A 22,550-nucleotide genomic window follows, 5' to 3' on the forward strand; every position below is an offset into this window, starting at 1 on the left:
TCTCATGAATAAATAAATGAAGTATTTTTTTAAAAAAGAGTATTGTGTTATTCTTATGTAATAATAAGTGTGTTTTTGACACATATCCTTTATACCAGTACAATATAATAAATCTACTTATGTAAAGAAGATGTGGTATATATATACAATGGAATATTACTCAGCCATCAGAAAGGATGAATACCCACCATTTACCTGGACGTGGATGAAACTGGAGGGTATCATGCTGAGTGAAATAAGTCAATTGGAGAAAGACAATTATCATATGGTTTCACTCATATGTGGAATATAAAAATAGTGAAAGGGCCTATAAGGGAAAGGAGGGAAACTGAGTGGGGAAACTGTAGAGAGGAAGACAAACCATGAGAGACTCCTAACTCTGGGAAACAAACAAAGGGTTGCAGAAGGGAAGGTGGGGGTGATGAGGTAACAGGGTGATGGGCACTAAGGAGGGCACGTGATGAGATGAGCACTGGGTATTATACTATATGTTGGCAAATTGAATTTAAATAAAATATTAAAAAATAATAAAATAAAATAAATCTAGTAATGTATATATGTGCCTACATATTTTTTCTGAAGAGCTGGTTGCGAACTTCCATTTACACATCACCTGGCGGAGACAGACACAGATGTCTATCAGTGAATTCAAAGTAATCATCAAAGTATGAATGAAGATGCGAGGCAGTAGCAGGGAGTGACATCTCTCTAACTGAAAAGATATGAGGGGCGATTTTCTTACCCAGGTCACTACTCTTAACTAGGTTGGGGAGGATGTGATTCAAAGACTAAGGTGAGACACTAACTCCCCACATCACCCTTGCCCCAGCCTGGGCACAGGCTGGCCCAACATTGTGTCTCCTTCCAACTTAATAAGGAAAAAGGCATTTAGAAAGCTGTCAACCAGGGAGTTCTCTTTATTGCTCCTGTCTGAGTCCCAATTCTAGACCTCATTGTGGCCTGGGAGATGGGGTCACAAAGCAAGGTCTCAGCAACCATCAGGATCTTCTGCAAAGAAAAAGGACAATGGAGTCACAAAGAAAGATAGCAGCTGACAGGGAAGAAGCATCCTGCTTGCTAGGCTCCGTGGCAGTTTTACCTGCATCATCTCATTTCATCCTCATGACAACCCAGTGAGGACATCTATCTTATCAACTTCATTTTACAGAGGAGGAGACTGGGGCTCAGAGAGAGGAAGTGACATATCCAAGCATTCTCACACTACCAGTCAGTGCTGGAGTCAGGATTTGAACCCAGGAAAATGGACCACGTGCACATTACAGTGATGGGGGAAGCTGGATCTTGCCCAGCCATCTTAGTGAAGACAATATGTGAGCAGGACAGGAAAGCATGGGAAACATAAGGCCTCATCCATGTCCATCATGATAATGATGAAGAAGCATCTGTAAGAACTGGGGGTGGGAGGAAATTCTTCCATTTAATTTGGCTTTCAGATTTTTTTTGCTGTTAGGTTGTTTCCTCCAACTTACAAGAAACAAATTTTTCATTGTTTTCACAAATTTTTATTGAGTTGCTACTATAATTCTAGGGGTGGGAGTTATGGCAAAGAACAAGAAAGACAGTAAGAAACAAATGGTGGAGCTCTTCTTTTGGCATCCACCCCAGACTATGTCAGGAAGCAGACTGATCTTCCCCAGCTTGGTGTCTAGCCCAGAGAAGGTACTCATTGAGTGTTTATGGGTGAACAGCTGAATGGGTGAATACCACAAGGGATAATCATACCACTTTACCTGTCCCATTCCAAAGGTGCCTGAAGATAATCAGAATGAAAAAACTCCCAAATGTGCTCAGTGTCTGCTTTCCTCCAGGCTGGCCCTAAGAGAAGACCCACCAGCCACCTCCTGACTGGCCCACCCACTCAGAGCCCAGCCCCTGGGTGGGAAGCTCCTGGTCACCCATGCAGTTGGCTCCTGCACTTCTGATTCCTCTACTTCCCCCACAGTCACTGTAGAAGACAGACCCCATAGCAGAAGGGCAGGTAGGAGCCAGCATGGTTACCTGGAATCTGAGAAGGGTGAGCCCTCTCCTCTGGAATGAAAGGACAATAGCTGTGAGCTCCAATAGAAAAGTGATAAGGTGGCCATAAAGGACAGCTGCTTCCTCTCCAGACCATCAGATTCCCTGCTCCATCTGAGTCCTCCCCACAGCATCAAAAAGCAGGGCAGCCTCAATTTGCATTGCAATTTGTTTATCTACTTTTAAAACATGTGTCCCCACCTAACGAAGATTCCACCCAAGGAAGACCCCACCCACGGAGGAACTACCCAAGGAGGATTCCATGGTCTTGGGGAGTGGGGCACCCACTGAAAGGAAAGGCTAGGGGAGAGAAACACAGAGTATCGACAATAAATTTTATTATGTTGATTATAAAGCAATCTACTAGGTGTAGAAAATGTAAGGGGTGGGGGGAAGAGTTGTGTCAAGGGGAAAATTAAAATCACCATAATCCCACTTCTGAGAGACAGCATTGTTTGTACTTTGCTGCATTTCTTGCAGCCTTTCATCTATATGTGTCCTTGTCTTCACAGTGTGTAATTGAAATCCTTTGCAGAATACTGTTTAGAAATCTGTGACCATGTGAAAAGAAAAGGAGAGGCCAGATCCTGTTTCCACAACATCACTAAGCCCCACCCCACCTCCATTTTTTTTAGGCAACCAGGAAAGATGAAGGGAACTCCAGAATTATGGCTGGTACTGAAGTTGAATTATGGTTAATACTGAAGTTCTCGCCACCTGACAAGTGGTTTGGAGTAAGATTTAACTTGATTTAGAAAAATAAAGAAATATGACATTTCTTATACCTGTGGTGTGGAGTAAACTTTATGCCAGCTGAATGGATGAGTGGATTGAGGGATGGCTGCCTGGACAGCAGGTAAAAATGAGGAGTAATAGAGAAATGGAAAGAAAAAGAGAGAACAAAAGAGACACACATATATATGCTTGTATGTGCAGAGAATATTCTAGAAGGATACTTAGAAACTTTGAACAGTAGATCCATCTTGGAGAGTAGGTGAAAGTGGGCCTTTAAATGGTTATTTTATTACCTCTGCACCACTTTGAATATTTGACTATGAAGTAAGCATTACCTTTTAATTCCTAAAACATTCAAAGTTATTTTTCCCACATTAGGTATTATGAATACATTAGGAATGAAGGCTGCAGATGGTATTAAGGTTGCTAATCAGCTGACTTTAAAATAGGGAAATTATCCTGGATTATCCAGGTTGACCCAGTTGTAATCACAAGGGTCCTTAAAAGTGGGCGAGGAGGAGCAAAGAAAAGAGTCAGAGAGGGCAGCCCAGGTGGCTCAGCGATTTAGCACCGCCTTCAGCCCAGGGCGTGATCCTGGGGTCTCGGGATCGAGTCACATGTCGGGCTCCCTGCATGGAGCCTGCTCCTCCCTCTGCCTGTCTCTCTCTCTCTCTCTCTCTCTCTCTCTCTCTCTCTCTCTCTCGTAAACCAATAAAGTCTTTTAAAAAGAGAAAGATATGCAAAGATAGAGGAAGGGGCTGCAAGCCAAGAAAGTAGCCTCTGAAAAGTGGAAAAAAGCAGATTTCCCCCTGGAGCCTCCAGAAAGGGATGCAGCTCTGGGACACGCTGATTTTAGCTCTGTGAGAGCCATATCAGACTTCGAACCTGATCCCATGGCCCTCCCCCTCCCACCCACAAAGTGATCCACTTGTGCACAATTTGGCCAGACTGCCCATGGGCCAGGCCTCCAAGGCCAAGAGCTTCTGCACCAGCTACCCACACTGGTCCCAGCATGGTCGGCAAGACTTCCATTCCCACGTTTTGTTGTTGCTATTGTTTAAAGAAACGGCAGCAGCACTAAATGAATGGAGGAATTAATTATTACTGCTTGCAAACAGAATCTCTAACTCTATTAGTATTCTAAGCTTAGCTGTGCCTGTCACGCCAAGGCGCGGATTCTATTACACAGCAGATCGAGGCACCAGGCACACGTGGCCACACTGGATTTGGTCGATTAACAAGGGGCAAGGAAAAGTGTTAAGTTATTCGTAGTTTCCAGTGCCACCACTTGGCATAGTAATGTTCGTGCCTTTCCCCCTTGGCTTCGACACACACCTGACTTCCTTTTGTTACCAAGGCCCGTGGCAGCTGTGAAAAACCGCTGGCGATCTGGTGCTGAGGGGAATACACAGGAATCCCTGCCTAGGTCCTGGTCCAGTTTCTTCTCGAAGATTAGAACCAGAAAGATGGTGTGGTGGACATTGATCACATTAGCAAACCACTTCTTTTATCTTTGGGCACCCAGACGGTTAAATACTGAGTACGAAATACAGTGAACCAAACACACACACCTGTATACCCCTGTGCACACACGCACACATGCTCATGGGTACCCAAGAAACAGACACACACACGCTTTTGGGCACCCACACTTAGACACACACATACACACACACATACACACACACGGTGACACAGCTCTGCATTTTATCTCAGACATGCCGGGGGTAGGTTCTGCTCCTCTGGGCTTTCCTCTCTGAGCGAAGCATTCTAATTCAGAAGCTACCCTAGCTCTGGGGAAATAATCTTCAGATTAGTTTCTCTGCCTGCCAGGAACACAGGGCCATGTTCGATTTTTAAAAAGTGCTGTATTTCAGGAAGTGCTGGGGGGACCTAGGGTGTTCTGGAGCCCCTGAGAAGGTCCCAGCTGCTGACCCCACAGCTCTCAGAGGTGCAGATGGGTGGGTGGCGTGTGTCCCTTCCCAATTTCCCACTTGCTAGCTATGTCATCAGGGGCAAATTACTTATACGCTCTATGCCTCAGTTTCCTCAAGTGTAAGTTGTAGGTAAAAATAATACTTCCCTTGGAGGGTTGTGCTAGGAATTATTCTGATCCACCCTGGCGCCCCTAATGCCCCCTACTTTTTAGGAACACACACATACACATACACATCCCTTAAAAAGGCATTGCTCAGAACACGGCTTTCTATTTGTGGACAGCTCTTTTCCCCCATGGTTTTGAAAGCCCCTTGAGATTCATGTTCTTTTTGTTTCATAAAACCTTGTGGGGCAGGAAGGCTGAAATTATTGGTTCTATTTTTTAAAAGGTGCACCCTCTGGGTCTCAGGAATCCTTGCAATAGCTCTGGGAGGAGGAGAAGGTCACAAGACGTACCTGTAAAAATTCATCACAGTGTATGTATAACCCACACACACAGAAATCATCAAACACCCAGCAGTCGAGGAGGGCAAATGAAGGTGGTGCTTTGTAACATGCAAGAGTGTGTAATCATTAAGAAATCAGTCCACGAGTTTCCAGTAACGTGGGAAATGCCTGAGCTCTAATGCTGAGTGAAGAGAAGGGTTACAAAACCGGATACACATGAGGAGCTCCATTCAACAATCAGGGGGAGGAAATAGGCCAAAATATTAACGTCATTCCCAAGAGAGGTTATACTTGCCGGATATTTTTTCCTTTATACTGTTCGGTGTTTTCCAAAATCTCCAGGATGGAATTGTATTATTTTTATAATAAAATTTTAAAAACACAGGGCACCTGGGTGGCTCAGCAGTTGGGCGTCTGCCTGTGGCTCAGGTCCTGGGATGGAGTCCCACATCGGGCTCCCCGCGGGGAGCCTACTTCCCCCTCTGCCTGTGTCTCTGCATCTCTCTCTGTGTCTCTTATGAATAAATAAATAAATAAAAATTTTAATAAGCTATCGAGTTACAGTTGCTTTCCTGAGGACATGCAGCTGGCTGGCAATAGAGACAGTGCCCTGAACCATTCAGCAATGGGAGGGTTGGTGACCATCCCCTCCTTCGATACCAACACTCCCAAGGAAATGAATCAACTGTCATCAACTGTCACACACCAATAATTTTACTTTGAAGACCTCTTACCAAACCCTGAATCCAGGCTTGACAGTGACCCCCACTCCTGCAGTATTGTCATCTGAGAGAGAGAGAAGGCATCCTGGACCTTTCACCTGAAAAGTCAAAGTCACAGAAGACTTTTTTATACTAATAAGAAGTAATTATAATCACAGAGTTTACTGAGCATCTACTATGGGCCAGGTTCTTCAAACAGATTCTCATAACTATCCTGTGACATGAGGATTACCCCGCTTCATAGAAGAGAAAATCAAGGCTTGAAAATGAGAAGGCACTGGCCAAGGGCGTCCAGCAGGTCAGTAGCAGAGTCAGGCCTGAATAAGCCAGGGCCCATGCTCTCCACCTGCACTGCAGACTGGGCCCCAGTGCTGAGACCCAGTGGACTCCTCTCTGAGCGAACACTGGAAAGAAGTTCCCTGGGAGGCTTGCTCAGGCTGATGCTTCATTAAGGGCTTTGCCATTGAAGGAAAATGAAGCAGTGATTTCCTGATGGCTAGTAATTTCTCCAAGGCCTGAAGCCCTTGAGGAGACAGACTTTCCTGGGCCTTCTCCTCCTCTCAGAGCTATTGCAAGGATTCCTGAGACCCAGAGTGGGGGGAGGGAAGGCCCAGGGGTCACACAACTGCTCTGAGTAGAGTAGGGGTCATGGCTTATGGCCTCCAGACTGGTGCTGTCCGTATTGATACCAATGCAGAGATGAGCTGGCACTCACTCACTCACTCACTCACTCATTCATTCATTCATTCAGTAAACCTTTACTGAGCACGTGCTGGGCACCAAGCATTGTTCTAGTGAGCAGAACACTGCCTGCATGGGATTCACTTTCCAGTAAAGCAGGACAGATGACAAGTGAACAAATATTCAAGAAATATCTTTTCAGGCCGTCATAAGTGCTACAGAGAAACTGAAACAGGATTGCACTTGATGTTAGCAGAATAATGGCCTTCGAGGACACCAACCTCCTCAAACCCAGGGCCCTGCAAACATGTGCCATTAGTTACATAACTAAGGAATTAAAGTTGCAGATGGAATGAAGGTTGGTAATGAGGAACCCCTGAGACAGGAAGAGTATCCTGGAGTATCTGGGTGGGCCCAATGTCTCCAGGGGCCTTTAAGAGCAGAAGAGGGCAGCAGAAAGGAGAGGAAAAGAGGTGACCCAAGGAGGATCATTGATATGACACTGTTGGCTTGGAAGATGGAAGAAGGGGTCATGAGCCAAGGACAGCAGGCAGCCTCCAGAACCTGGAAAAAGCAAGGAAATGAATTCTCCCTGGGGCCTCCAAAAAGGAGCACAGTCCTACCTACACCGGGATTTTACCCCAGTGAGGCCCGTCAGACGTGTGGCCCACAGAACCGTGAGACAGCACATGCATGTTGCATCGAGCCACTCAGGTTCTGGTGGTTTGTTACAGCAGCCCGGAAACAAGACAGCATCGGAGAGGCCTCAGCTGATCAGCTGCTGGAGGACGTTCTCCTGCTTTCTGCTATTCGCTGCTACAGGTTCCTTCCCAGAACTCACCACAATTTTAATTCAATAACTCATTTGTTTACTTTGGGAAGGAAGGGAGAGGACCTTGACGTGGAAGGTCGGGCCTGAAGGAGGAAAAGACACCAGCCATGGGCATATCCGTCCAGGCAGGGGAGAGGAGTAAAACGAAGACAGGGCCAGATGGGAGGCCAGGCCTAAAACCAGCCAGGATGCAGGAAAGTGCACCCCCACTTTGGTGGGCGCCAGAACAGCAGGCCTTTATCTTCTTTATCTTCTGACCAGCTCTCTGACCTCATGTCCTTGGATAGTCATCCCAGGGGGCAGCACATCCTTTCTGGAAGCAGTCGGGGTAGAAATCACCAACTACAGCAACACCCTCTGCCAGCAAAGAGGAAGACACCAACCCCCCAACCCCACAACGAGCCCATGTGGAATGCAGTGCCTACTGGGAAAGAACTCACCCTAAGGGGAAAAGTTCTTGGAAATGAGAATCATGAGTAGTAGCAAAGCTGGGGCTGTTTGATGGGAGTGGGGGACACTGAGTCCCAGGGAGAGAGAACAGCAATCAATACTACATTTGCTGTTGTGCGAGAATTTTACCACCTATTGGCGCTTCTCTGTTCCCTTCCCTCCTGCCCTCCTCTCTCCAGCTTCAACTTCTAACTCGTCCCCCAGACCAAATCCAGAATTTTCTCCCCAGACCACTTCCTGTGCCTGGTCAAGAGGGCCCCTTGTCCATCTTCCAGGCTCACTGTCTTTAGCTGCCTTTACCTCCCCCACCCACAGCGTGTGTCTCCTCCCCAGGCTCACCTCCTGCCTACTTCCTCCAGTGCAGCCACCCTGGCCTAGAACCTCAAAGCAGGTGGCTTCACTCACTCACTGGACTGCTCCCTCTTCACGCCCAGGGCCTGGAAAGGGCACCAGCAGGGAGTTGGTTTGTTTGGGGGGTGGTGGGGGAGTGTCATATTGTGTCTTGTTTCCCTTTCTCAAGCAACAATTGTGGTATTTCATTCCTCATTAAATTGTTCAAATCCCCACCCGAACTTCCCCTGCCAAGGCCAGAGAGCTCTGTGGGGAAGAGATGCTCACAGCCCCCCTAAGCCAGGGCTCTAAGTGGCTCTTCAGCCAGGCAAGACTTTGGACTCATTTCCTCCTCTGGATTAATTTCCTCCTTCCTGGGAAGATTGTTTAACAGGGCAGGGAGAGTTTATGGCAGGCTCCTCTGCAGGAGGGCAGAGCCAGGGCAGAACCAGGAGGAGCTAGCCTGTCCCTGCCCATGAGGTGCCCATGAGCCACTCTGTCCCTGCCTCTGGGCCTGCTGCATCTACAGAGCCCACCTGGGAGGCCCCAGCCCCTCAGAGAACCAGCAGGCTGGCCCCTCACAACAGCTGGTCCAGGGGGCTGGCTGGCTGGGTCAGGGACCCCAAGGCACCAGCTGGAACATCTCATCTTCTCCATCGAAGCAGGGAAGCGGGAGACTTGAGCCCTCAGGTATGTTTCTACTAGCATGGAAAGAGCTATCCATCTGGGTCCACGTTATTTAGAGAAAGGAAAATAGATGTGGGGTGGGTGGAAGATTAAGGAGCAAAGGTGCAGGGCATGCAAGCCAGGGATTTGATCACCCACATTGCAGGCTTTTTCTCTACACCACAGGGGCCCCTCAGCTTTTGTTCATTCATTCATCTCTTCATTCAAAAAACACATTTGAAAAATCAACCATGAGCCACACCAATATTTAAGGAATAAACAGGGACGCCTGGGTGGCTCAGCGGTTTAGTGCCTGCCTTCAGCTCAGGTCGTGATCCAGAGGTCCTGGGATCAAGTCCCACATGATCCAGAGGTCCTGGGATCAAGTCCCACATGAGGCTCCCCTTGAGAAGCCTGCTTTTCCTTCTGCCTATGTCTCTGCCTCTCTGTGTCTCATGAATAAATAAATAAAATCTTAAAAAAAAAAAAAGAATAAACGAGAGAGGCCCCAAATCTCCTTTTTCTCTGAAAATAATGATCTGAAAAGTTACAACAAAGGCACGTGGTCTTGAGAGATCTTCTAGCTGTGTGATTTTGGGCCAGTCCCTACGCTTCACTAAACTTCAGTTTTCTGATCTGTAAAATGGGAGTGCAAGTCTGGCTATCCCCCATCCATCCTTGCAGTTCCCTGTCTAGGCATCTAAAATAGCAATCACAAAAACACATAAAACAGCGTTTGTCATGTGCCAGGCTCTGGGCTAAGTGCTCTCTATATAATAACACATTTAATCTTCGTATCACGTCTAAGCGATAGGCATCATATCACTCCCATTTTTTGGATGGGGCGCTAAGGCATGGAGAGACTAAATAGCTTGCCTGAGCAATGTGACTGCAAAATGTATGCTCCCAGCATTAGGCAGCACTGCCTCTCTCGTGCGGTTGATCCAAAGTCTGTGGCTGGAAGAGAGCTGGTGCGAGAGAACCCTTCCAGATGATTCATTCAGAAAGCATTAACTGAGCACTTCCTGAATGTCAATTAAATAAGAATACAATGATTAAGACAGGATTAAAAAAAAAAAACAGGTATCGGGTGCCTGGGTGGCTCAGTCAGTTAAGTATCTAACTCTTGGTTTCGGCTCAGGTCGTGATCTCAGGGTCATGAAATTGAGCCCTGTGTCAGGCTTTGCCCTCAGCATGGAGCCTGCTTCTCCCTAGCTCTTTGCCCCTCCTTCCACCATGCTTGGTCTCTCTTTCTCTCTGTCATAAATAAAATCTAAAAAAAAAAAAAAAAAAAAAAAGTATGGCTCTAGCCATCAAGTGAAAAACAATTTGCACAAATAGTCATTTCAAGAACACTTCGGACACGTACCATAAAGGAGGTAGGCGTCAGGACAGACTTCTCGGAGATTAAATTTGCTGAGGAATGCTGGGGGGGGGGGGGGTAAGCTTTGGCACCCTGCAGAATCTAAGAGAAATGGGAGAAGGGGCAGGGAAGAGGGGGGAATAGTCCCACAGGGAGAGGGCCGGAGCCGGCAAGGGGAGCTGAGGACAGCAAGGTGCTCACGCCTACCCGGGCCCAGCAGGCTGCGGGGATGGAGTCCGGCTCTCCCCAGGGTTTGCTCCAGTCTGTCTGTCTGCTCTTGGGCACCTCCCGGCTCCCCCTTCCGGCTGGCCACTGCCTGCCTGAAGCCAGGACCAGTAGACGGGCTGATCTGGGAGGAGGGGCAGCTGCCACTGGGGTTCCGTCTTCTGGCCATCATCTACACCCCTCCCTCTGAGCTCACCTCCACCTATACACGGCCCGAAGCTGCATTCCAATAGGAATTTGGAAGCCTGCCGAGCAGAGGTTATTTCCTGGGGTCAGGGATGCTGGAAGCCATGGTTTGCCAACACCTGCTCAGGCTGGGCAATTCCTCCTCGGATGAGACAAGCGTGTCTAATATTGCTGGGCAGACCGGGAGCAGCTGCTGGTGGGCAGCAGCCAGCCTGTGTGGGGGTGGCAGGCCCCCACTAGCCTGGCCCCCCCAGCACGCAGCATAGGCCTCCTGGAGAGGGCAGACACTTCTGATGGTCGGTACCCATCGCTTGCTCTGGGAGGCCCTGGGAAACAGAGGTGGGAATGCCAGGGTCTGCTCCCCAAGGCCTAGAGGTCGTGGAGAGGGCACCACCTTTGGAGTTGGAATCCTAGCTCTGCCTTTTTCTTGCTGTGTTACCTTGGGCAGCTTACTCACCTGTCTGTGGATGCAACTATGGTTGAAAATGGGAAAATCTTTGTGTATCAGGGGTTACTCTTCTGGGTGCAAGTAACAAAAAAAAAAAAAAAATTCAAACCAGCCGACAAATAAAGGACCTATATTGGCTCACTTACTGGAAAGGTCCAGTGATCCTCTGACAGACAGAGCTGGATTTAGGGGCTCGATGACATCTCAGGACTCTGACTCCATCTCTGGGATCCTTTCCTCTACGTTGCTTTATTCTGGCAAAGTCTCCCCACACAGTGGCAGATACCCATCAAGTTTTAAGTCATTTCTAGTCAGCAACCTCAGCAGAAAGGCAGATCTTCCTCCCTGCCAAGTCCATCAAGACCCCTGGGAGGGTTGTGATCTTCTCAGCATGGGTTGCCTGCCCATCTCTGTGACCAAGAAATCGAGTTAGGCCTGGGTCCCATGGCCACGCTTAGAACCAGGATTGGGGCCATCCCTAGCCAACTGCACAGCAGGGAACACAGGAAGGGAGTTTGATTCCCAAAGGAAAATCTGGGTGAGCACCAGATAAAGCGGGAATGGGTGCTGGAAAGATGACCCAAGCAGCAGGTGTCCACCACAGTCCGGCTCCAACCATCCCTAATCACAGTTACAATATTGCATCAACCACTCCACTTGTGTGACCTTGGGCAAACCACTTAATCTCTTTAAGCCCCTCACCAGTAACATGAAGTCCATAAAAGAATCTGCCTCACAATACTCTTGGGAAGATTAAGTGAAAGGACACGGGGCTCAAATCCGGCCAACTAACAGTGTTAGTACTTATTAGACTCATCACTATGATTATTATTAAGATTATTTCTCTTTCAGAGATGTGTAGATCCCACATGGCTCTGGGGAAGATTTATCTCCTAAAGCCTTCCCAAAACCCCATTGACGTCATTGTGAAGGCCGCCATCTTGTTAATCACAGAGGCCAAGACCCAGCTCTCTCTGATGGAAAGGAATAGAATTGCCCACTGGGTCTGAGGTGAATTTCGTCATGCTTGACCTGCTGAAGTGATTGAGACAGGCCAACAGCAGGCCATGGCTCAGGGGATGAACCCAGACGCTCCAGGCAGTCCCCTCCTGATACAGTAGTCCTCTCTGGTGACACAGAGCCAGACTCAGCAAAGAGAAATTCTGATGGCACTAACTGGCCTCTCAGACTAATGCACCCAAAGATGCCTAGGGGAGGAGAAGGAGGCTGCATGTTTGGCCAGATACCTCCTCCTTCCTCCTGTTGCTCCATTAGGGCCTGGAGGAACCCATTCCAGATCCATAGCATACTTTTCTCTCATTCTGGAGGGATTTCTGCCAACTTGGGAGGTAGGGAGGAGGGCACAGGGGCATCCCCAAGCAGAGCACAAAGGGGCCTACTTGCTTAACAACTGTCCTTATAGAGCATTTCCTCCATAACAGGTACTGTGAGTGGGGTCTATTCTCAAATTTAATTTTTACTAAATTAGGGATTGTGATAATCACATAAGGAAACCAAAGCTGAAAGGGCTGTGTCCACAGAATCCAGATGGGGCTTCAAACCCCCCACTCAACCACCGTATTATGTAAACTTGAAATCCCCAGGCCAGATGAGGCCTCTGCAAACCCGAAGGTGCAAATATGGCTAGAGCTGCCATTTACCGGTTGCTTCCTGAGTGCCAGGCACTGAGCAAGGCAACTTCAGATAATAATCTAGTCAGGTAAATGTGGAGGAAAGTCCAGGGCCGGGTTGCTGGGCCCTGCTAAACAAGCAGGGAGTTGGTGGATCTGCCCCTGAGGAGCACACTGGCTGCTGGGTGGAAACGGAGGACAGAATGATAGGAACTCTCTCTTATCCTACGGAAGCCTTCCTTCTCCACTACCAACGGTCGAGCCAAACCCAGGCAGGCTGAAGCTCAGGAAAGGGAGCACCCAACCTCATGCTCACTTTGGACTAAAAGGGGCAACACCCAAATCAGGTTGGACAAACTAAGGCCCATGGCTAAATTCAGCAGCACCTGTTTTTATAAATAAGTTTTATTAGAACTTAGCCACATTCATTCATTTACATACTCCTACTTCTGCTCCTTTCCCACTACGATGGCAGAGCTGAGTAGCTGTGACTGAGAACATACGGCCCAGAAAACCCAAAATATTTCTTCTGGTCCTTTGCAGAAAACTGCCCAGCCCTAGTCTAGAGGAGTTGGACACCGTGGTTAAGACTGCAGACTCCTGGGCTCCTCTCTGGGATCCTTTTCTTCCTCTGCCTTTCACCAGCTATGCCCTCTCACTCTGTGCCTTAGTTTCCCCAAACTCTTCATTAAGCTGCTGATGATTAAATTAGTTAAAATAAGGAAGCCTCAAGGCAGCAGCTGGTACATGTGTTTTTTTTGTTTGTTTGTTTGGTTGTTTTGTTTTTTTTTTTTTGTTTTTTTTTTTTTTTTGTCTTGTTCTGGGAAACATCCCAGGCACTTGAGGAGTAAAAAGCCTCAGAATCCTGTGCCTCTCACGGCTTCTTGAATCTCCTGTTGGGTGGCTCTGCATGGCCCAGTAATTCTACAACTGGCCAGAGCTGGAGAAAACCATTCAAACCAATAAATAAAATCAAAACAGGGCAAAATGGGAATCACGGGCTTTTTTTCCTTCTAAAATAAATGTCACTGAAACAAATTGTTCGGGCCACCAGCCTTATTGTTTACAGATTCATTTGCAGTTTCTGTCCCTCTGTACTGGTGACATGATCAATTAATTGCCCCTAAATACCAGGGGTTGACCAGAAGGACCGTTTAGAGAATGAAAGGCAGCCTCTGGTTCCTCTGATTCTGGGCCTGGGCCTTGTGGTCAGGATGCAGGATGGCCTTGAGGGTCGACTGGAAGCTCAAGGCAGGTGGCAACTGGGTCTGGGCAGGGCCACACGTGTCCCCTGGTCCCACTCAGCACCTGACTCCCATGTGTGTGTGCATGCACATGCGTGCACACAAGCGGGGTCACGTGCCAGCGCACGTGTGCATCTGTCAGTGTGTCTGTCACTGTCTCCTAGTGTTTCTGCTGCTTTTCCATTCTGTTGTGTCCCTCTGCCTTAGTGTCCCTGGTGCACAGAGCGTCCCTGCACCCTGTGGCCCCTCTGCAGCTTCTGCCTCCTGCGCTGGGCATCCCGCCTGCACGGGGGGGGGGGGGGGGGGGGGGGGCAGAAAGAAGCCCATGGAAGAGTAAATGCCCCCTCCTCCCCCGTGCCGCCTGTGGAGATGTCTTTTTTTTTTTTTTTTTTTTTTTTGTGGAGATGTCTTTAAGTCCGCAGGACTTCCAGGGCTGACGAGGAAAATGGCCTGAGCTTGCATTTAGCCAGAAGAGGCTAGAGTCTGAACCTGTCCTCTCTAGAGGGAGTTCACTTTGGAGAAGACCGTGGGGCGCAGGGAAGACACCCCTCGGATGGAAGGAGCATCCATGGTGTGTCTGGGGCCTTTTCTCCCTTAGTTTCTTTCCCAAACAGAAAGAAACCTGTTTGGTTTCTGCACACCTACTATGTACCATGGTGCTAGCGTCTGGGCCGTGCGTGAAGAAGGCTCTCAGGCCCCCACATTAGGCTGAGCATGAGGCATGACAAGGTGATTCCTTAATGGAGGGATTCCGTAATGGAGGAGCCAGAGGCCGGGGAAGGCTTCTTGGAGGAGGTACCACTGTCTCCACGCTGAGCTGAGGTTTTATCACTGGCCCCGTTTAATTCTCCCTGTAGCTCCCCCATCACCTCAGAACAAAGCCCACGGTCATTACATTAACCCAGTCCTTAGGGCCCTAATGAACAGTCCCCCTTCCCTCCTTCACTTTGGTCTCTACCTTCAGAGTTTCCCATTCTGCCTCTCCTCTGAGCCTCTGTACATGCTCTTTCCTCTGCCATGTTTCCTCTGGTCCCAAAAAAGCTAATGCCATGAAGAGGCCCCAGCTCCAAGTCCACCCAGCCCCTTGCCCCACACAGAGAAGGCCCCACTCTAGGGATGACAGAGCTCATGGGCCAGCCCCAAGAGACTGGTGGGAAAGAGTCTGAGCCCTCTTCTGTTCTTGGCCAGAAGAAGCACCGTGCTGACTTCCTGAGGCCATGGATGGGGGTCACGGAGTGGCTGCACATCCCTGGCCCAAAGCTCAATGCTCGAATGAAGGAAAATGTGAGCCCTCAGTGGCCTGGGGATAGGACCCTTCCTCGGTGAAGAATTATCCTTTTGTTCCTAGTTTTTCAAGAGTTCAGCCTTACTTCTAGGCACACAGAACTCACTTGGACCTAGGCCCTTCCCTGTTGGAATCTGGTGAGCGTGGGTCAGCCTCAGGCCCACCAGCTGCCACAGTTGTCATCCGTCTGCTGTCTGCAGCTGAGGTGTGACTCTCGGCTCTGCTACCACAGCTGTGAGACTCACCCCCTCCAGGCTTCAGCTTCCTCCTGGAAGAAGAAGAGACAGTAATATCCAACTCACGGGGTTGCCATGGGGATTTGGCAAGATATACATGTAAAATTCTCAGCCTAATTCCAGCCGCATGGTAAGCACTCAATAAATGGTAGCTAGTTTTCTTATTTTATTGATAATTTATTATTTTTATTATGAGCTAAAGCTCTAGGACTTGGGCAGTAATTTGAGGTATGGTTCTGGGCAGAGAATAGGAAACCTGATTGCCAGCAGGTGCCTGGAAAACTGAAGGGCTAAAGCTAATAGGAGTGCAGCCATAAAGCTACAGTTGTTGTTCATTGCAACCTGATTTCTCCAAGCTCCATATCAGGCTTCAAGTTTATGCCTCCTTAGAAACGACCTGATACACAGAGAACAAAGTTGAATCTGTGGCTAATGCCCATATCGGAAAATGCAGAGCATGCTCATGGAGCTCTTTCCATTTTACCTGTGGCTTAGGGCTAATTCAGAACTGAGTGTTGGCTGAGCCTGGTTCCTTAAGATGTGCTAGGAAACACCTTCTGAGTTCTATCTTTTCAACAACAAAGGACTGCTTGAGTAAGGACCTGAGGCCAAGGAAGAGTTGCCCACGTGGATGAGTCAGGGAAGGGCAGTCCACATAGGGAACAGCATGTGTGAAGCTGGCGAGGGAGAGAGCCTCATTCGGGGCAACTCTGAGCATCTAGGGCAGAAAGTGAAGTGGGGACCGCAGATGATGAGGTTGGCAAGGTCAATCCCGGCGAGGGTTTAAATCATGCAAGGCCTTGTAAGTCACATGAAATACTTTGGCCTTTATCCCCTAGGGCTTTAGGGACCAGAGACCAGACTTTAGCAGGAGAAATACCTGTTCCATCAAGATGCTTTCCTATACCCTCCTCGCCTGGACAGGGAGTAATCCTCTCTCCAGCTGTCTTGGTTCTGGGACAAGTCATGGTTGAGTCCAAAGGCATGTGAGTATAGAGGACTCCAGGAAACAGGAAGAAACCAACGTCCCAGCTCCTATAGGACCATTAAGAAAAGTCATGAACAAGCAGACTGTGATGGCATTTTGGTTCTGTAAGAAGAGCAAACATCCGGATAGGAATCCTGCCAAGGAGTGTGTTAACAGGAAGCAGCAGGGTGAGTGGGGCATGCCAACAGGGAGGAGAGGTGGGGTGCATATTATCAGGCCAGCAAAGCCCTCGTAGATAGGCTGCCTCCCTTCCTGACACCCTTTCACGACAGGTAGGTGGCATCACCCTCATTTACATAAGAGGAAGCCAGGGCCCAGAGAGGTGTGCCCCAAAACACACAGGTACTGAGTGACTAACCCAGGTCTGTCTGACGGACCCAAAGTCCATCCTCTTTCCTGATATCACAGGCTTTTTCCTCTCTGATTCTCTCAAGACCAAGGCCCCAAGCACAGCCTCAGGTTCAGCCCTGGTATTTGCATCTTCTGGCAGGACTTGCCCACAGCAGGGGGTGATGTGTTAGAGTAGCTGAGAAAGGGGCTCCAGCAGCCCCAGACTCACAGATGCCCAGCTTAGAGCCATCGGGGACAAAATAGCTTCTCTCTCCTCAGTTTCCAAAATCTATCCCAGGAAAATCTCCAGCTGGCCTTGATTGGGTCATTCTGAACCAACCACAAGGAAATCGCTGTGTTCTGACAGGCCAACTCCTCTTGACAAGACTGGGTGCCATGATGGGTGTCCCCTCATCCAGGACCACAGGAGGGCATTTAACCATGATTTGAAGGGCCAGGAAAGGCCTCTCAGAGGAAGTGACTTCTATACTAAGACCTGAAGTATAAGTAGGAGTGTTCCAGGCAGAAAGAGGGACAGAAGACAGAGAGGGACTAGCAGCAGAAAGGCTCGGGGATGTTCCAGAGCATGCCTTGTCATAGCCCTACCCCCTGCCTCATGCACAGACTGCCTTCCCTGAGTGTTGAGATAATCCTTCAGAAATGAAACCCACAAGTGGCTGTGTGGCCTTAGACAAGTCACTTGCCCTCTCTGAACTTCCGCTTCCCTCTCTACACAGTGGTTTCATTATCCTAACCCTTCAGGACTAAGCAAGAACCCAGTTCATTCAGTCCCCAAATACTCATCGAGCACCCCCTCTGTGCTCAGCACTGTACAGGGCCTGCAGGAGACAAGGCCTGCCACGGGAAAGAAAAGCATGTCTGGGACTTATGCACCTGGCCAGACCCACAGCCAGAAATCCAAAGGGTGGTCCAAAAAGACAGGCAGGACAAAGGCAGAGGCTCAAGACAGTGAGGGTGGACAATGGGCTCCGCCTTCCCCCTGCCCACCCCTCCACTCCATCCCCTCCTTCCCACCCTCCACCCTCCTGCCCCTCCAGCCTTGTGACCACATACTGCCCTGGGGCCACCATACGTGTACCTGGGCGGGTGGAGCCAGCGTGCAAAGGCAGTGGGACCTTTCTTCCTGTGCCTTTGGCCCACAGCTCCGTAACCTGAATAACAGGTTGCGACAGACATTCTCGAAGGAACAAATAAGAAAGAAACTTTTGGGTTTGGGTGGCTCTGGAGGGAATTCCTGCCCCGCCCTGTGTACCAGGCGCCTTTCTCCCTCCCTCCCCACCCCTAGCAGACCAGTCCTGGAGCCCAAGGACCCTGGAGCTGGAGCCTCCAGAGCACCCAGGCTGCCAGGTTGAGCCGGCTGGGGACTCAGGAGCCTGGAGGGCCCTGCAGGTGCTGAGCGGACAGTCGGGGACTCAGCCAGGAGGGACATCAGGCTGGAAGAGGCCTCACGGCCCATGCCCCTCCCCAGCCCCCTGTCCTGAAGCCGGAAAGAATCCCTGCTTGGCATGGGCAGGACAGCGAGAAGCTAGCCCCCTGCCCAGGTACGTGCCCCGCCTCTACCTCTGTCCTGTTCCCTCATCTCTCTGAATGGCACGGTCGGTCGTCTCCCTCTGGGTCTCCGTGGATACCTGTCCTGAGGATTTGCTCTTTACCTCTGCCCCTTTATCTGTTTTCGTCCTCTGTCCCTGGCCCGTTTTTCTCTTTGTGTCCCTCTCTGGATCTCTGCCGACCTCTCTCCCCTTTGTCCTTTGTCTCTCCGAGTTCTGTCTCTGGCAGGCTCTCTGTGAAGAGAGCATCTGTCCCTTCATCTGTGCCTCGTCAGCTACCTGACCCTGTTCCCATCCTTCCATCTGGTCTGGCCCCCCAGCTCTCCCGGGTCCTCCACACGTGGGGATCCACGGTTCCTCCTTCCAACATCATGCAGGGGCCTGGGCTCCCGGACTGTAGGTCAGATCCCATGAACATTCAAAAGCATAATATACTCTTGTATCTGAAAAAGGGCGGGGGTGAGGGTGGGGGTGGTGGATGAATGATAATTTGAATTTCAGGAAGTTAAGTTCTACAAAATCTCTGCAGGGACGGGGAGGGGTACAGGTGTCAGGCACCAGCTCACCTTTCTCACCTGGAAGGACCTAAAGAATCAGGCCAGAGTGGGTGGGAACATTTTCATACTTATCAAAAGGAAATGTAAATTTATACTTGCTATTGTTTAGATATCAAGGGCTGATCCAGCCCCAACTGCTTCTAAGGCAGCCATTAAGCCTCCTGTCTCTTATCTGGGTCCTTGGCGGTTGGACTTTGGAGACCATGTCTGTTGAAATGGATTCTTAGGATAAAGAAGATTCTGAGGTGGGGAGGGGGGCAGGAAGAGTAGTGGGAGCAAGTCCCTGCAGTCAGAGCCCTTCCAGCTGGCTGCAGGGGTTCAGAGACTTGGAACAGTTACCACCAGCCCTGCCCTCCCCTCCCCTCCCCTAGGTTTCTAGAGACCTCCTGGGGGGTGAAGCTGTCAAATCACTGGTAACTGCCCAGTACCTGGGGGTGGCATAGGGGACAGGTGGGGCCGAGGGTAACCCTACCCCTGCCCAGGGTTCAAGAAGGGAGGAAACTCCAATTTCAACTCTCCTCTAAGACAAAAGGCACTGGCAGTGGGAGGCTGTGGGGATTGGGCAGTGGAGACCGGCATCCAAATTCTGACTTTGATCCTTACAAGCTGAATAACCCTGGGCTTAACCATGGTGAGACTTGGCTTACCTACCCCTAAAATGAGGGAGTGTGAAGATGAAAGGAGATAATTGCATATCTAGCACCTGCTACAAACTAATCTGTAATGTGAGCTTTCTCATTAGTCTTCATGTTGGCACTTCAGCAGAAATCACTTGAGCTTGTTTCCTGGTGGTTTTACTAGAGCTACCTAGCTCAATGTCTCTCAGCTGGCTGGAGGGATGGAAAGGTGAAGGGTAGAAGGATGGATGGATGGAAGGATGGATGGATGGTAGGATGGATGGAGATGGATGGATGGATGAGCCAATAGATCAATTCCAGGGACAGTGGCTGGAAAACTACATCTTCCTCTACCTGCCAACCTCTGCATTCAAAAAAGACATGTTGAAGTGAATATAAAATTCTAGAGACAAAAGTGAGGGAGAGGTGGAGGCAGAGGGTGAACAGCTGGCAGATGGTGAGGAACCGAACTGACAGGTCTGTGATCTCCCCAGTGAGAAGATCCATCCCTAATCGTCAGTCTAATTCATTTGTAGACCCCAGGTGCCAAGTTTCCAATTTGATTCCTTTCTCTCCACAGGCTAACACTGACCCCAAGCTGCTCCTCACCTGGACAAGATGAGAGTGTCAGGTAGGACCAGATTCTGAGGATTCAAGGTCTCAAAGATGAGGTCTGATATTGGTTTAGGAATCATTTTTCTATCTGCAATGCAGCCAGTCCCAGGACTCAGAGGTTGTTCGGCTATATGTGCTCTCAAATCGTCAGACCAGAATAACTCCAGGAGGAAACCTGTCCAGGGAGAGCCTGCAAGAGCGGGGAGAAAGACAACTTGCTGCCCCACAGCTGAAGGGCTGGAGAAGCTTTGGCATCATGGCCCCACCTGGCTGGGCTCACAGGGACTGACCCTGTTTTGGAAAAACCTGACGCTGGAAGGAAGTGAGGGACAAAATATTTGTCTCAAGGAGGGCTATTCCAGGATCCTCATGCCACAGAGCTGGGCACAAGGAGCAGGGTGCCTTTGCCTTCTCATCCAGGCTCTCATGCTGTACCCTGTTTGTACAGAAAGGGAAACTGAGGCACCCAGGAAGAAATGGACATAATTCACTTACATTTCCAAATAGCTGTGAGGAAGTTAAGAGCACAAGTTTCAGAGTTAGCACACTTTCCTGGGTGCCTGTGTCACTTACCACCAAGTGACCACCTCCCTGAGCCTGTTTCCTCATCCACAAACTGGTAATAATCAGCAGCATCCAACACAGACGTTTACTGCGAGGATGGACTGAGATGCTGTATGTGAAAGATGTTCACCTGGTGCCTCGAACAAAATGGCTGTGAACTCCGGGTGCCAACAGCCACACTGTGTCCCAGAAGATGAGGGACCCCCACAGACCTGAGCCCTGCCACCACAGGATCCAGGGGGCCTTCTCCACTCCCAGTAGTCAGAGACCAACACAAGACGTCAGAGCTGAATTCAGGGCCACAAGGAGGTCAGGAGCAGAGCTAGAGAACGTGTTCTGATGGCTGCTGGGCCACAAGCATCCCTGAGCTGGGAGGTGTAGTGAATCCCCCTCTGGCCTTCGAGGAAAGGGAGTGAGACAGGGAGCTCTGAGGATCTGTCCTGGTTGGGGGGGGGGGCTCCCCACAGATGCAGAAGCAGTCACGCTGGGAGGCCAGGGAAGCCACATGAGCAAGGCCAGCGAGTGTTCCTGTGGACAGGACTGTGTGGTTACAGCCCCAGCCCCAAGCCACCCTGGAGGCTGCCCACTAGTGACGACTATCACATCCCTCCCAACAAGCTGTGGGCTAGAAGCAAGGATGTTGAATCATGTCTACTCTGTGACCAAGACATCCCTGCCCAGAGAGACTGAGATTTTGCCCAAGGTCACACAGCGGCGCTGGCTGCCCAGAGCACTGGCCGCAGCCTTCTAGACTCCAATAGTGGGGCTCACCCCCTAGGACTGTCTACAGCAGAGTCTGCCTCTTGCTTTCCTGCCACACCTCTCAGGCTCCACCTCAGGGTGCTGGATAAAAGTGTAGATTCCCAGGCCTTACCCCTAAAGAATCTGTCTCTGGACGCCTAAGTTGAGCCCGGGAAAGAAATTTCTAACTTTTTGTCCCAGTGGACCCACTTTGGGAAACGTTGCCATGTAATCTTGCAGCATGATCTCACCATTTGATCATTGCATGGATTCACACATGGTGTCCGGTGGTCCCCTGAATTGGTCCAAGGTGTGGGCCTTAGTCTGGGGCTACAATATGGGGTCTCCTGGTGGGATCTCATGACATGATCTTATTGTGGGGATTTGGTAAGGACTCACAAATAGCCTTGCTATGTGGCCTTGTGACATGGCTTCATGACTCTGTCTCCTTGCTCTTCAGGTGTGCTTCGCCTCCTGGCCCTCATCTTTGCCCTGGTCACCACATGGATCTTTATTCGCAGCTATGTCAGCTTAGACATGAAAACTATCCGTCTGCCCCGCTGGCTGGGTAAGTGGGGCTCACTGCTGAGGGTAGGGACTGTAGACCAGGATGGAGCCAAGGATATAGTCCTCCCTCCATCTGTGGGTGACCCATGAGATGGCCAGACATGGTAGGGTGTGGGCTGCCTTTGGGACATGGGGGTGGAGGCTGCCAGGAAGGCTGGAGCCCATGGGGGAACAGAGAAGTGTTCCAAGGCCCTAGCCAAAACATGTGCCTGTATCAAGGGCCATTTTGGAAATGTGATTCCAAAAAAAGGAAGGACGGAGGGAGGAAGAAAAGAAGGAAGGAAGGGAGGAGGGAAAGAAGGGGGCCAAGAGAAACAAAACTCAGCATTGAGGGGCATCCAATTGAAGCTGCTATTACCTCTTCCTGAAACACTCTTCACACAGATGTCCCTGTAGCCAGTTCTTCTCCAACTTCAGGTCTCTGCTCAAATGTGACCTCCTCAGAGAGGCCTTCCTCAACAACCCCAGCTGCAGCCATGCCCCCTCCTCCTACTTGAGACCCTCATGTTAGCCTATTTCCTTCAGAGCTTCACTGTCATCTGTCATC

General features: G+C 49.8%; 1 protein-coding gene and 1 long non-coding RNA gene across 10 annotated transcripts in view; one reads left to right on the forward strand and one right to left on the reverse strand.

Moving 5' to 3' along the window:
• Positions 1–896: 896 nt before the first annotated feature.
• LOC102152795 lies at positions 897–19,109 on the reverse strand. 5 transcript variants are annotated; one of them, XR_005374860.1, is made up of 6 exons: positions 18,909–19,109; positions 17,874–17,972; positions 16,337–16,491; positions 15,327–15,488; positions 5,892–5,977; positions 898–1,008 (listed from the first exon to the last, which is right to left on the reverse strand). It is a non-coding gene; the product is annotated as an uncharacterized LOC102152795 (long non-coding RNA). The 5 variants fall into 5 exon arrangements; XR_005374861.1 differs by lacking the exon at positions 5,892–5,977 and having other exon boundaries at positions 897–1,008; XR_005374862.1 differs by lacking the exons at positions 898–1,008; positions 5,892–5,977 and adding an exon at positions 11,178–11,470.
• FAM3D (FAM3 metabolism regulating signaling molecule D) overlaps positions 8,625–22,550 on the forward strand; it is a 36,082-nt gene continuing 22,156 nt past the window's right edge. The window contains exons 1-3 of one of the 5 annotated variants that reach the window (XM_038565995.1): positions 8,625–8,862; positions 20,097–20,147; positions 21,897–22,004. In XM_038565995.1, coding sequence (XP_038421923.1) covers positions 20,135–20,147; positions 21,897–22,004 — 121 coding nt within the window. In that variant the 5' untranslated portion in view covers positions 8,625–8,862; positions 20,097–20,134. Of the gene's footprint in view, positions 8,863–18,083; positions 18,337–19,156; positions 19,313–19,373; positions 19,531–20,096; positions 20,148–21,896; positions 22,005–22,550 lie in introns of those variants that run through there. The other 4 variants (XM_038565998.1, XM_038565994.1, XM_038565997.1 and 1 more) reach the window with 4 other exon arrangements.

Source organism: Canis lupus, chromosome 20 (assembly GCF_011100685.1).
Source record: "Canis lupus familiaris isolate Mischka breed German Shepherd chromosome 20, alternate assembly UU_Cfam_GSD_1.0, whole genome shotgun sequence".
NCBI lineage: Eukaryota > Metazoa > Chordata > Mammalia > Carnivora > Canidae > Canis > Canis lupus.